The sequence below is a fragment of the Bradysia coprophila genome (genome assembly GCF_014529535.1).
Source record: "Bradysia coprophila strain Holo2 chromosome X unlocalized genomic scaffold, BU_Bcop_v1 contig_173, whole genome shotgun sequence".
In the NCBI taxonomy this organism is placed as follows: Eukaryota; Metazoa; Arthropoda; class Insecta; order Diptera; family Sciaridae; genus Bradysia; species Bradysia coprophila.
Genome location: NW_023503302.1, coordinates 4,240,645 through 4,254,166, shown reverse-complemented (window position 1 = coordinate 4,254,166; position 13,522 = coordinate 4,240,645). Strand labels below are relative to the sequence as shown.

The window sequence follows — 13,522 nt, the reverse complement described above, 5'->3', positions numbered from 1 at the left end:
TAAACTGTTCAAACAATCTGTTAAACATTAATCTTTCAAATATCTTTGAGACCGCACACATGATGGAGACCGGACGGTAATTCATTACATCTTCTTTATTTCCATCTTTGAAAATAGGAGACACGTAACTCACCTTCCATTCGGATGGAAATTTCATTTCCGACAAAGCCTTATTAAACAAAATTGACAGAGGCAGACTTAGAGACAATGCGAGGTTCATAAAAAACATCATAGGTATAGAGTCAGGACTTGCTACCTTATTCACATTAAAGCCCTTGATAGATTCTTGGATATCTTCTTTGCTAAACGAGTCACCCGACACCGGATCATCACACTGATGAGTGAACGGGTCATAGATAATATCATCTCAGACCTCAGCATCAACGCTATAAACCGAACTGAAAAACTGTGCAAACGAATCACATATCGACTGTCTATCGAAGTTTATCACGTCACCGAACTTCATACTGCTGGGAAAGGAGTTCTATTCGACTTCAACTTGACCTCACAATCATCCACGTAATTACTGAAACATTTCTTAATCTTTTCTTTAACTTGTTTTCGCAATCGGGAAAACTCCGCCTGAAGCTCCTCTCTTTTATCCACACATGCATTGTTCTTCAATTTACACTTAACGCTCTCCTTTCTCTTAATAAGCAAAATCAGTTCATGTGTGTAATAAATCGGATCTCACAATCTTTCTATAAACTGAAGACATTATCATATTTTTGGACAAAAAATGACCTGAAAATTTTCTAGTATTACTTTTGGCCAAAGCTGATTTCGCTACATGTTAGAGAAAATTTACCCCAAAAATATGTGGAAATCAGCTTTAACCGACAGAATTGCTTCAAATAACTTAAACCACTTATTTATGAAGAATGGATATCAATTCCAGTCATCCTAAAGTAGATGGATAATAAATTGAAAATTTCGTCGTAGAGTGACCTTGATGCAAACAAAATGTCTAAACAGATACTTGCTGTGAAGCTGGTATGACAAATGTGGTATCGTTGTAAAGCTTAGACTGCCACTGCAGGCTGATCAGGCCTTATTGTTTTGTTGCAAGAAGGGTCTACCTGTGAATTACAGAGGAGTCCAAGTTTCGCAGCGAAATATTGCACAATTCAGACAAATTTTGAAAAACCGATTCTCGGCGTTCAAAGCATGGAATCCTCTACCAATATCGTCATTCAAAGAGTTTCAAACTCCCTTTACGTTGGACACATCACGATTTAAAAATGTCGAAATTTCGATTTCAGCTGGCTGTTGCTCCGTGGCCAGGTTGTTGAGACAATCAATTTTGACACGAATTAACTTACAATTAGTCCCTATATCTGTTGCTATAACAATCTGTATTTAATCTGACTCGTGGGTCCCGCACGGCCACGTGTGCCGGTTCTCCGAAACGGCTGGACAGATCCGGAAACTGAAAACAGTTTCGTATAGTACTCGAGTCCCTCAACCAGAACATGAAAAAAAAATCAGAGGTGGTGTCGCGACTCTATTTAAGTTTTGTTCAACCCCACCGTGAACAGCTTAAACAAATTCATGCTGAAATTTCACTGTCTCCAACTGCATTGACATATTGAAAAAAATCAATTTCAAACGAATTTTTGAAAGATCAAAAGATAATCGATAAATTTAAATATGGACTGTCAATCGGTAAATATTTACTGGTAAATTTCCAATTTTAATTATGAATATTATAATGTTACAATAATTTGATAATCCAATTAGTAGTCAATTTTTATCGAATATCGATAAAGCATTTGAATGATTATTTAGAAATTTTATCATCGATTGATGACATTTCTCAGAGAACATGCCAAGGGGATATCAAAATATTTTTTTAGGGAAATCAAATTTATACGTCGAGGACGATATTAAAACGATCAATTCTATATTTCGATTCGACGATATCAAAATAATCTTTTGAAGAAATCGCGCGCCAGAATATCCAAACTATTTCCCATAATAAATGGTAAATCTCGGATACCACAATTTTTTTCAGTACTTCGTTCTTTCCGCTCTATTTTCAGGTGATATGACTTCGCTTTGGTAAAATATCCATAAAATGTCATACCTGTGAAGTTGGTTCACAAGAAATAGAGCGCTGCCATTAGTAGTTTTAGGACGAAATGTACAAGAAATGTAATAGAATTATAGGAAAGTCTATTAAACTTAATGTTTAGTTGCTAAAAGCATTTCGCTATACTTTTTGAAGATTTAAAGATTCTTCTGAACAGAACGTTCACCGATGGTGGCTGTTTTACCACTTGGATGATACTGATACATAGTACCGCTGCCTGGGAAAACTGAAGTTGGTTGTATAAATGTTATAAGTTCCACCTCCACTAACATCCATCGTAATGTAAAAATGATCAACTTCTTTCCATTTTACTCCTAACAAACATTTCGTTGATGTGCGTGATGATTCGAGTACAAATCGAACAACTTTTACAATTCGTTTTTTTTGTGAAATAAATATTAAACCTCATCAGCAGAGGCTCATGTTATGTGTCGTTTCAATTTTTCCATTACATTTTATATCGTTCGAGTCACATGTATTTATTTCCAAAGTTCAACCAATAAATCGAAACAATACAATACGTGGAACATGAAATACAGAGAAAAAAAACACTCATGGGTCAGAAAATCTTTGAATTCAGATTCATGTTCATTCGGGCATAACATTTGGATGTGAAAAAAAAAATATTGTGCACTAACCGATTTCAATCGAACCGTATGAGTGTGTAATCGGTTTTGTCAGTTAAACGAAAAAAAAATATATAAAAAAATGTCGACACTGGAATATAAATACGTCTTTTTGTCGACTAATTTAATTTAGTCGATTTCAATGAATTAAATTGTTAATCACCCATCACCCAATGAAAAATGGAGTGTGCAATATGAACAGTTTAGCTTGATAACAAGTGAATTTTACCATTAATTAACGTCGAAAGTTTAAATAAAATTGATAATTTGAAAGTCGTTGTTACCTTAGAATATTAAATGCCAACCGAACATGTGTAGTTTTGAGTCAAAATTTGTTTTTTTTTTATTTATATAAATAACACAACAAATGGAGTACATACTTAAAATTCATTGATAACATAAGTACCACTTAAATACATATACGTACACCAGTCAGTAGTTAATTGTTATAGAAAATGAAAATAGTTTTTATTTGTTATATATGCCCAGAATTGAAATCGAGAATATTTATTATGTAAAGGTGTTTCAGTTGCAACCGAACACTGATATAGAGGACATTATTTTAAAATTAGTTTAAAAAAAAAACGGCAGTTCAAAACTAGTGTTTCGTTGAACGTATAAACAATTTTTAGCTTTAACTGATTCAGTCAAGTGCTACCGTTCTAATTAATGAAAGTGACAATCTTGTAACATCAAAAAGAATGGTTCACAAGTTCAAAAACAAAGTGGACAATTTTCTGTTTAGTGAAATGCCCGTTGATAGTATGGATTATGAAAGGTATGGAGGAATTTTCTATGCACCCATAGATTAGTCGTCATAAAAATTATTCTTTGCAACACTTGATTGCAACACGAAATTTCAAATACACAACGCGGATGATGGAACGTTATGGAAAAAGAGACTTTTCTAGCGTGAGACTTCAGATAAAGGTGATATCTTTTCTTTCCATCTCTCCGCTAAAATGTTGGTCCTTAATGTTCATTTTCTTTCATCAACCAATTATCGAAAGTCTTGTTCTGAACCAAATCGAGGGGGTGGCTCACTTCTTTTGATTAACATGATTACGCAGTGATTAACAACTGATTAACCACTGATTAACAAGGTCAAACATCGTCAGTCAGATACAAATCGTGATTTTTTTAATGTATAACAGCAACGCACTTCAAGCAAAAGTGCTTCTAGTGACAGCTACCAAATTGAGTACTATTTTGTATGAAAAATTCTTCCAGATTTTTTTACAGTGCGAAAATTTGTTTGATACATTCACTGTACCGTTTTAGTACCCTATTTAGAGTACCACTCATGCTTGGAGTGCGTTGATAACAGTCATTTATCACGAGTAATTACGGTTAATCGCTGTTTTAAATTTTGCGTAATCAAAGTGAGCAATCCCTCGAACAAAATATCTTAAACAACACCAATTTGAAAAGGTATATTCAAAATTTGCAGAAATGTATGGAAAAGTAGTTGAAAATGCATGACACGTACGCTTTGTTCAGATCCCTCTGATCTACCCGTAGGTACCTTTGATTCGTAAATAGGTATTTTGAATAGTAAGACGGAGTTGAACTTGGATGTGACGTTTTGTACACCACATCATACTCATATATGGTTCATGTGGAGAAGAATATCACTATCACTACAGATGAAAAAACCAACATTGTGCAACCCAATACGAACAAAATTTTCAGGCCAAGACAGGGCATATAGGGCATCTCTCATGTACTAAATTTTACCGAAAGTTACGAAGCTTGCTTTTAGTAATTCTTGGTAGGTAGTAGGAACGATCTCTATCCGTATTACTATTCACTAATCTATTTATAGTCTGTAAAAATCAACGATGACATAGCACTGCTCCTAGCATTACCATTATATCAGAACAGCCTTTGAATTTCTTTTGTGGTTCATGCTTGTGGTGAATAGAATAAGGATTTACTTGACTTTTTAGGGAATAGGGATGATTAAGCACTAACTTCATAGAATTATAAGTTAAATGAAAAAATGGCCAGCAACAATTTGGTTTTTCTAAAACTAATTTTCTGTCAAGTGATAAAGAACGACGTCAAATGCTAATTTGTTACAATATAAAAAATGTCCACACCCACATTATAATTCATTATAGTTGCGTACACTAATCGTAAACGCTGAACGAGTGTTGTACACCGAATTACCTTGACTTACAAAAAAAATGCTTTGATTTGCACGTTCGATATTTTCAATTTTCGCTAATACTTCGATGGATAGGGCTATTACTTAGGAAAAGAAATTGATGTATTTCGAATCATGAGATTGATGTGATTGAATGAAAAATGCAAATTATTAATTTCAGGAAAGGTGGCTGCTTCGTTACAATATCGAAAGGAGTACTTCTGACAATTTTGTTCATTATTTTTGGTTTTCTTTTGGGATTACTCGTATTTTACACAACAAAACACGCATATCAGGTAAGGGGTAAAATTGTCCATTACTTGCTTATGAAAATTTTAAAGGGCAACACATTCTTTCCTCAGTGAGGAATCCTAACTGCATTTTTTTATGAAAGCTTTAGGTTTTTTAACCTGTCACAGACGGCAAGCATCACGGCAGAGTAAAATAACTTTGCTCTGTCGTGCAAGCATATTAACAGTTTTACTATCTGATCTTTTACTTCATGTGGTCGAAAATTTTCAGCATTTTAATTATTAACTTAGCCAGGAATTCGATTTTGAAATGATATGAATGTTGGAACACCTCACCTTCCATTTCAGAACAAACCACTAATGTCGATAGAAGAGTTTATCGAAAACTCTCAAGATGAAAACTACGAAATAAGTCAAGAAACAATCGCACCGAAGCACTACCGTTTGATATTCAATTCAATGCTAAACGAATCCCTTAATCAATTTTCGTTTACCGGAAACGTTTGGATAACAATAACGCCGAATCACGATCACATTAGAACAATTGAACTGGATGCGAAAAATTTAGATATCCGTGCCGACGATGTGACCGTGTATCGTAGCCGTATTTTGTCAGATTCTAATTTTCAATTAACAAACGATCGAGATGAACGATCAGCTCAGCTAGTTGAGGACGATGCTTCCGTGGAAGATGATCAATCCGATTTATTGATGTCAAATTCAACCGAATGGATCGATTCAAATACGCCCGATACGAGTGCGGAAAAAGAATCGCAGGAATTACCTGGAGAGGATAAGGGAAATGATATTGACACAACAACAACAGAACTTAACGAAACAGGAAGCGAAGATGAAACAACTAAATTCGAAGTAAAAAGTTCATCGGAGCAACCGGAACCATCGGTACCATCGGAACCATCGGTAACTGAATTTGTCGAATACAATGATACCAACACAATGTGGGACGGTCTATTTCAAAATGACTCAATGTTGAGGGAACCGAATCCTGACGATCAAACCCATTTACAAATTGACGGCATTCGATTCGATGCGGTCAGACAGAAGCTAATAATCACACTGAATACCGCATTGCGTAGAGGTCACTACTACATCGTTAAAGTTTTCTTCAGCGGTAATATGACCAATGACTACGGATTGGTGTACAAATCATACGATGGTACATCGGAGTCGGGTGACGAGTTTAGTTAAATTCACATTCGCTTATCAATTCAGTTATGTCGATGATTATATTTTTCAGTTTTGTGGCAGCAACTGTAACCGATCCACATCATACGCCTGTTCTTTTCCCATGCTTCAACAGTTACTTGAAAGACGTCACATTTCAGTTGAATCTCATTCGGCGTAATGATCATCAGTCGGTGTCAGTGTCGAAGTTAATAAGGTCACAGAAAATGTACGTAGAACCGTGGTCAAGAATTTGTTTTTCAGGTGTATGTATTGTAGAGCTCCTCAATCCTCAATTTTACATTAGAATTTTTAAGAGCGATTTTTCGAGAATTTCGAGAATCTGTTTAACAGTCTAGGCATAGGAGGTGTAAATAGAACGTTCGACTTACAAGTTCACATTTAACAAAACAAATTTCGCTCTAAATTGATACACTTCCTTGGCAAATTTCAGAACAAACGATTGGACACTAGATGCATACCAGAGAACTTACCCGATGATGTTGAACAATTTTGGGTTTGTCATCACAAACATTCCGGCGGTCGTTGTAACAGTAACACCAGATTTGATGATAAATTCATATTTTCGACCGAAACTTCTTCCTAATATAACGTTCATCGACTCCGTCATTCCGTCATTATTAAAGAAAATCGAATGGTACACGAATTCGACCTACCCATTGGAATCAATAAGTTTCATTGGAATGCCGAGTTCCACCCATGACGTCATTGAAATCAAAAAGGGTTTGGTCATTGCAAGGTCAGTAGCATATATTCGCATCGCACAAAGTTTTGAAATAATTTTGCTGTGTTCTACCTTCAGCGAATCGTTTTTTATTGCCTACGACGATACGGATAAACAAAATAAGGAATTGACCATATCGCATGTAGTCGGAAAAGTATGGTCTCAGCCATGGGAAATTATTGAATTCGAAGATCAACAATGGATTAACGAAGCTCTTTCGATGCAATTGATTATGTTGGGCGACCGATCTTATACCAGTAGTAATTTAAGCTCCGAATCTATGATCAATAAACGTATGGAGTCATTGAGACGGGAGCAAAGTTTCTTGGACATTAATTTAAAGGAATTTAGGAAACGAAGTTTGGATGATAATTGGATTTATGTGGCACAGAGTAAAGGTATTATAGCGAGAGAGACCTGGGTGATTTCAATGAGTTGCACACGTCTACTTTATTGTAGGCCTCTATGTCTTGACATTGTTAGAAGATCTCTTAACAAAACCAATCTATCAAACGGGATTACAACGATTCTTTAAGTATACATATGGGCAACGACGGTACCTTCCTTTCGTAAATTTAAAAAATTTCAAAAATTCCTTCCAGATCGAATGGTACGACGAATTTTCTAGAAACATTAGGTAACTTAAATGCCGATTCATCAAAGTCGATGGAACAATGCATTCACGAATGGACTCAACAGATTGGTTATCCAATAATTCACATCCGGCAAATAGGGGCTAACAAAGTTCAGATTGAAGAAATGGAATTGGCATCGGGGAATCTTCGTCAATCCAATCCACACTTTTGGAGCACACATATTACAATCAACAATCAAACACTCTGGTTACAGAACAATGGAACGAAATTCGATATTGAGGATGACTGGCTAACAGTAAAATCAACAGGTAAGCACAAACGATTCTGACTCACGTAACCGGCTCAGAGCTCGGTTGAAAGTAATGGGCAATTCCATATGAAATGTTAAGGATGAGACAATCCTTGACACGAATTAGGATTGAAACTGTCGTATGATTCCAAATCATATCTGGCCATGCGCTTTATATAGCATATTTCTGAAGCAGATAGGCTGATGGTTTCAAGTCATTTTTGTATAATATAGTCACTTGTTATCGAAATGTACGACAGAAATATCGACTCAGCTTTACCAAGCCTTCTTTTATCTAGCAAAAATTTGTTTGAACAAATAAAGTAGAAGATTCGCTAAGGTAGGTGCTTGTAAAAGTTTGGCGACGTTCAGTACAACCTCTAACAATAAGTCGGATTAAAGTTTTGCAGAGAGGATGGTTACGGTGTTCTACAGTCATGCACCTAAAGATGTGTGTACGCAATTATCCAATCCACTCACTTGGCTCAGTCTCACATGGAAATCGTCTACTCTTCTTTATTATTCTCACCATTTTCGATTGAACTGACCAACACTTACTTTAAGGATATTTCCGAGTAAACTACGATGGTGATCGTTGGCAGACCATACTAAAGGCCCTTCAAATGAATCACAAAATACTATCGGCGAACGATCGTGCTGTTTTAATCGACGATGCCTTCAATTTGGCTAAATACAATTACCTCGATTATTCGATCGTACAACAGCTGCTGGAACGTTGGAATGACCAGGAAATGGAATATTTGCCGTGGAAGGCAGCACTCGTTAATTTGGAATTCGTCTACAAAAATTCCATCGACTTTTCCATTGGCAATGGCTTTAATGTAAGTTCGTTGATTTTGAAGATTTTATTTGTGTTTTTTAACCAAAATTTTCTATTCGATCAGACTTTACTCAGCAATTTAACTCAACGTGCCTACAAAAACATTGTCCGATCCCCGTTAGGTGGAATGCCGCATAAATTGAAAGTATTGATAAAGAAATGGTCATGTCAAATATTCGCGCTATCAGATTGTGTGGCTGATGCCCAGAAAGATTTCCAAAATTTAATCATCAACGACACATTAACGCTGTCACAGAGATCAGCTACGGATGTTGAGCAACTGTACTGTACCGTCATAAGATTTGGTGATGCACAAAGTTGGCACCTAGTGAGAAACAGTTTCGATCCGACCAACAATCACAACTACAATAAAGCTTTATTGTATTCGCTTGGATGCTCTACCGATCTGCGAATATTGGGCGAATATTTTTCACTTTTATTGGATAGCCAATACAAGGACTATGCCGGTACAATAGTTCGATCAATGAATGACAATCAAATCGGACAGAAATATGCTTTGGAATATTTCTATACGAACTTTCAACAGTTGCAGCAAATGCACGGTCTTCCAACATTGAAGACATTGCTGAAGGGTATTTCGACTACATACGATTACAAATTGGTAACTTTACATAAAGTCATGTTAAATGCTTTGTGAAAACTTTTTCCGTTGCAGTTTCAGATGTTTTACAGCGCCAATTCTGACCTCTTCACATTTAAAGACAGGAAAACTATGGCCGAGATTGTCAATTCGATCAGAAGTAATTTAAAATGGAAAAATGATTTTGCAGATGCGTTCAGTACTTCGTAGGCGACGGACATAAAGAACAAATTTTACGAATGAAAGAGATAACAGTAAAATGTTTCGTTTTTGGTTTTTTGTTTGTTTGTTTTTTTAGCCCCGTACGAAGTACGAAGGGGCTAATAGGATTACGATGCCGTGTGTAATTGATGGAATTCGAAGCAGACGGTAAGGGCAAAGTGTTTGCCTATGTTCATAGATAACGAATCCGCAATAAAAATTGTGTCTGTCCGTCCGTCCGTCCGTCCGTCTGTCACGTCGATATCTTGAGTAAATCAAATCCGATTTCAAAAAAAAAAATTTTTTCCTGAAATATAGTCGAAATAGTGAGGCTAAGTTCGAAGATGGGTAATTTTGGGTCGAAAAAAAAGTTCTTGGAATTCGGTTTACAGAAGCGTGAGCTAGGTCTCTTGGAGTGAGCTTATATGTGGCTACTCGGCCGTACGGCGTACAGTGAACGTGGTGTTTTTTGTTAATATATCGAGTAAACTTTGACCGAATTTCATGAATTTTTTTTTGTTTGAAAGGTATTATTGAATGTAAAGCAGCTGTACTAATTTCCACCTCCTAACAAAATGGCCGTCGGCCGCCATTTTGGATTTTTGTAAAAACAATAGAAATCGGTGAAAATGATACTTACAAAGTTACTGATCAGTGGGAAGTGATTGGTTATGTGTGTGGGGTGTTTCAAGCATCCCAAATATGGATATCTATTTATAAATATATACAGCTATATTGAGCTATATAACGGTGTAGATAGTTCTTTTGAGCTATATACTAGCATATTTATTCGTAAAATGTTTATTTATAGGTAAATATGGGTTAATATAAATTGTTGCAAAAATTTTTAAGTTTGGGTTACAGTTGAAAGGAACGTCGTACGGGGCTTTGTAATTGCGCTATACGCAATTTTTAAGACGTGCACATTTCATTAGAATTTTAGGTTAGTAGGTTTAGGGTAAGAGTAGGGCGACCGACGAACTAGGGTCGCGTACGCAATAGATGTACGGGTTCGTACGGGGCTCAGTCAGGGACTAAACTAAGGAACATCGCAGGTGGGAATTTTCCCACCTGCGCCCCTCTAATTCCCACCTGCAAATCCAGATTTACCCACGAGAAAAATTATAATTATCTGACTTCAAATAATCAAAAGAATCTAACTTTAATACAAATTTGTAATTGGGAATTGGGAAATGATAGTGGCATTGCCGATATCAATTTTTTTTAAATCTTTTATCATCATTTAGATGAAAACACAGATACAGACTCAAAGTGTATCACATTTGTCGCTTTTACTCTCCCAAATACTAATAAAATTGAAAAGAAAAATTCCAATGAGAAATTGTAAATAATAATAATAGCGTATGGTTATTGTTCAGCCGGGAGGACACATTTAAGTGACAGATTCGGCTACCATTTGCTGCTATAGCTAGTGAAGGTACTTTTACATGGTATTGTAATGACCTAACACTAGGGACCACATGCTTAACGTGAATTCCGAACCACGCCTTCTAAGTATTTTACACTCTGAAGGATTTTTGAATATTGCGCCTTAGTACCTATAGCAGTGCTAAACCCACTAAAGCGCAGTAGGAGTAGAATACCGGCAGCTCCCAACAATGAGAAATTGTAAATAACGATATTTTCCAAATTGCAGTTTTTAAATAAGGGAATAATAGTTATGCGAATAGTAGTAGTATTTTGTCATAAATATTTAGTAGATATTGACAGTAGATTTCATCGACTCCACTGAAGTTTGTTTCTTTTACGCATAAAATAAAAGACGAAGATGATAGTTGGAGCTAATAACTTTTTGAAAGTGACTTTCAAAAAAAAAATATGAGATCGACTCGGCAATCTATTAAACCTTTTAATTTAATTTTTTTGACATATAATTCATTTTTAAGGTAATTTTTAATTTTTTTGAATCAATTTATTACTTGGACAAGGTTTTTGAAGTCAATATTGTTTTTTTACTAATATTCGAACATGTAAATGCTACCAAAAATTTATATTTAGAAAGAATCATAAAACTTACTGACATATTTCTGGCCAAGACATTCTTTAAATCGATTTTTCACCATGAAGCCATGATGGCTCATTTTTGGCCAAATGGAGAAAAATGTAGATTTGGTTGTGATCTACATTTTTCTCCATTTGACCAAAAATGAGCCATCATGGCTTCATGGTGAAAAATCGATTTAAGGAATGTCTTGGCCAGAAATATGTCAGTAAGTTTTATGATTCTTTTCTCGCTACTTTCTTATCAGTTCAAAAGTCTTTGACCACAACTTTTTATATGGAAGTAAAAAAAAATATTTGGAATCTACAGTGACATTTCAGCATGAATTAACTTTTGCTGTTTTTCAACTGATCCACACAAACAATCAAAGCTGTTTATATGTTCTTTATACGGTTTTACCACTACCACGCGCGTGCATGTAGCAGCTTCAACCGTATAAGCAAGTATCAACAGTTTTGATTATATGTGTGGATCAGCTGAAAAACAGCTGAAGTAAATTAATGCTGAAAATTCACTGCCTCTGACTGTAATGCAATTGTTTGACTGCGATGAGTCAAATGAAGATAACGATTTATTGCGTTAACCGTTGTTATTAACAATTGTTGACATAATTGGCCTTTCGTGTTGACAAAATAACAGGCATAATTTTATTTGAAAATTCTTTCGAGAATATCTCTTACATAGTCAGTCCATCTGTCCACCTACGAACTGAACCTCAGGAATTTGATTCTTTGTCGAAAAAAAGTCTTTCGAAACCGGGTAAGAAACTCGAGTTATGGACATTTTCATAAATTAACGTTTTTTTTTAACATTTCAATCATAGTGCGTTACGGACATTTTGAGTGATTTTTTGGGTAAGACCTTAGATTTACGGTAAAGGGAGTAATTTCTTTTAAATCGATGATATATTGACGTCAACATGAAGTACACGTCGTGTACCAACGTACTTCAAGCAAGCATGAGCGGTACTCTAAATAGAGTACTGAATTGGAACAGTGTATCGAACAAATTTTGGCATTGTAAAAAAATCTGTAAAAAAATTTTATACAAAATAGTACTCTATTTGGCAGCTGTCACTCGAAGCACTCTTGCTTGAAGTTCGTTGCGTGTACGCATGATATTATTTTTGGATAAAAATTCTTACTTTGTCGCCCAAGATTTCGTGTTTATGCGCCCCTTTGAAAAGTTTCCCACCTGCACAGAAATCCTTATTTTAGTCCCTGGGCTCAGTCGCAGCGAACGCTCCGACTGTTCTGACGGCTCGTTTTTTAATACAAAAATCCAAATGAGGGTAATTCTCAACAGGAAAAGCTTCCAATTGTTCGCCTCTGCTAAAAAGAGCATTGGTCCTTCACCGTATCTTATTTTACGAATAAAATTCCAAAAGATTCTGAAAATTCTTAAATTTAAGAATTTATCGAGAATTTGAAGAAAGAAGTTCCAAAAATTCTTACAAATTCTCAAAATATTAAAAAATTAGTAAAACTTGTGAAATTCTTCTAAATTTCTAAAAACTCTTAAATTTGGGAATTTTGGAGAAATTCTTCAAAATTTCAGAATTTTTTTTACAAAAACAGGCTATGGTACCCACACTTTTTTTAAACTGAAAACTTAGAAAACCCACTCAGTGACAATACCAATACCAAATTTTTTAACGCTAAAAACGACTCTCCTTTGGCTATGCTGGTGCTAGAAAACTGACATAAAAAGGTAGTCAATTGACGGATTGAGCGTACCTTAATCTACTCCTCTTAGAGAGGTTAAGCCTTCGGGTAGGTAAGCTCGTTAATCTAAATATTTCTTTCTTTCTACATGACATCCACCAACGCACTGGAAGCATTAGTTATCGAAGTAGCTGTAAAATAGACTTTTATGTGAAAATATGTTCGAAAATTTTCTACTATTCTAAAATTTATATACTGT

The 13,522-nt window shown here is 35.4% G+C and overlaps 1 protein-coding gene across 1 annotated transcript; it reads left to right on the top strand.

Moving 5' to 3' along the window:
• Positions 1-2,512: 2,512 nt before the first annotated feature.
• LOC119068230 (aminopeptidase Ey-like) lies at positions 2,513-9,647 on the top strand. The gene is made up of 11 exons (XM_037171739.1): positions 2,513-3,496; positions 5,049-5,163; positions 5,467-6,317; positions 6,377-6,532; positions 6,758-7,063; positions 7,127-7,446; positions 7,508-7,583; positions 7,651-7,952; positions 8,498-8,775; positions 8,839-9,396; positions 9,451-9,647. Exons 1-11 carry the CDS (start codon positions 3,420-3,422, stop codon positions 9,583-9,585), a joined length of 3,174 nt encoding a protein of 1,057 aa, XP_037027634.1. The 5' UTR covers positions 2,513-3,419; the 3' UTR covers positions 9,586-9,647.
• Positions 9,648-13,522: the final 3,875 nt, after the last annotated feature.

Excerpts from the sequence above, each read along its gene's own strand:
- LOC119068230 (XM_037171739.1), top strand. The coding sequence starts at position 3,420 with ATGGTTCACAAGTTCAAAAACAAAGTGGACAATTTTCTGTTTAGTGAA. Across the intron at positions 7,064-7,126 it reads AAGGGTTTGGTCATTGCAAG|CGAATCGTTTTTTATTGCCT; the intron begins GTCAGTAGCATA and ends TTCTACCTTCAG. Across the intron at positions 9,397-9,450 it reads CTACATACGATTACAAATTG|TTTCAGATGTTTTACAGCGC; the intron begins GTAACTTTACAT and ends TTTCCGTTGCAG.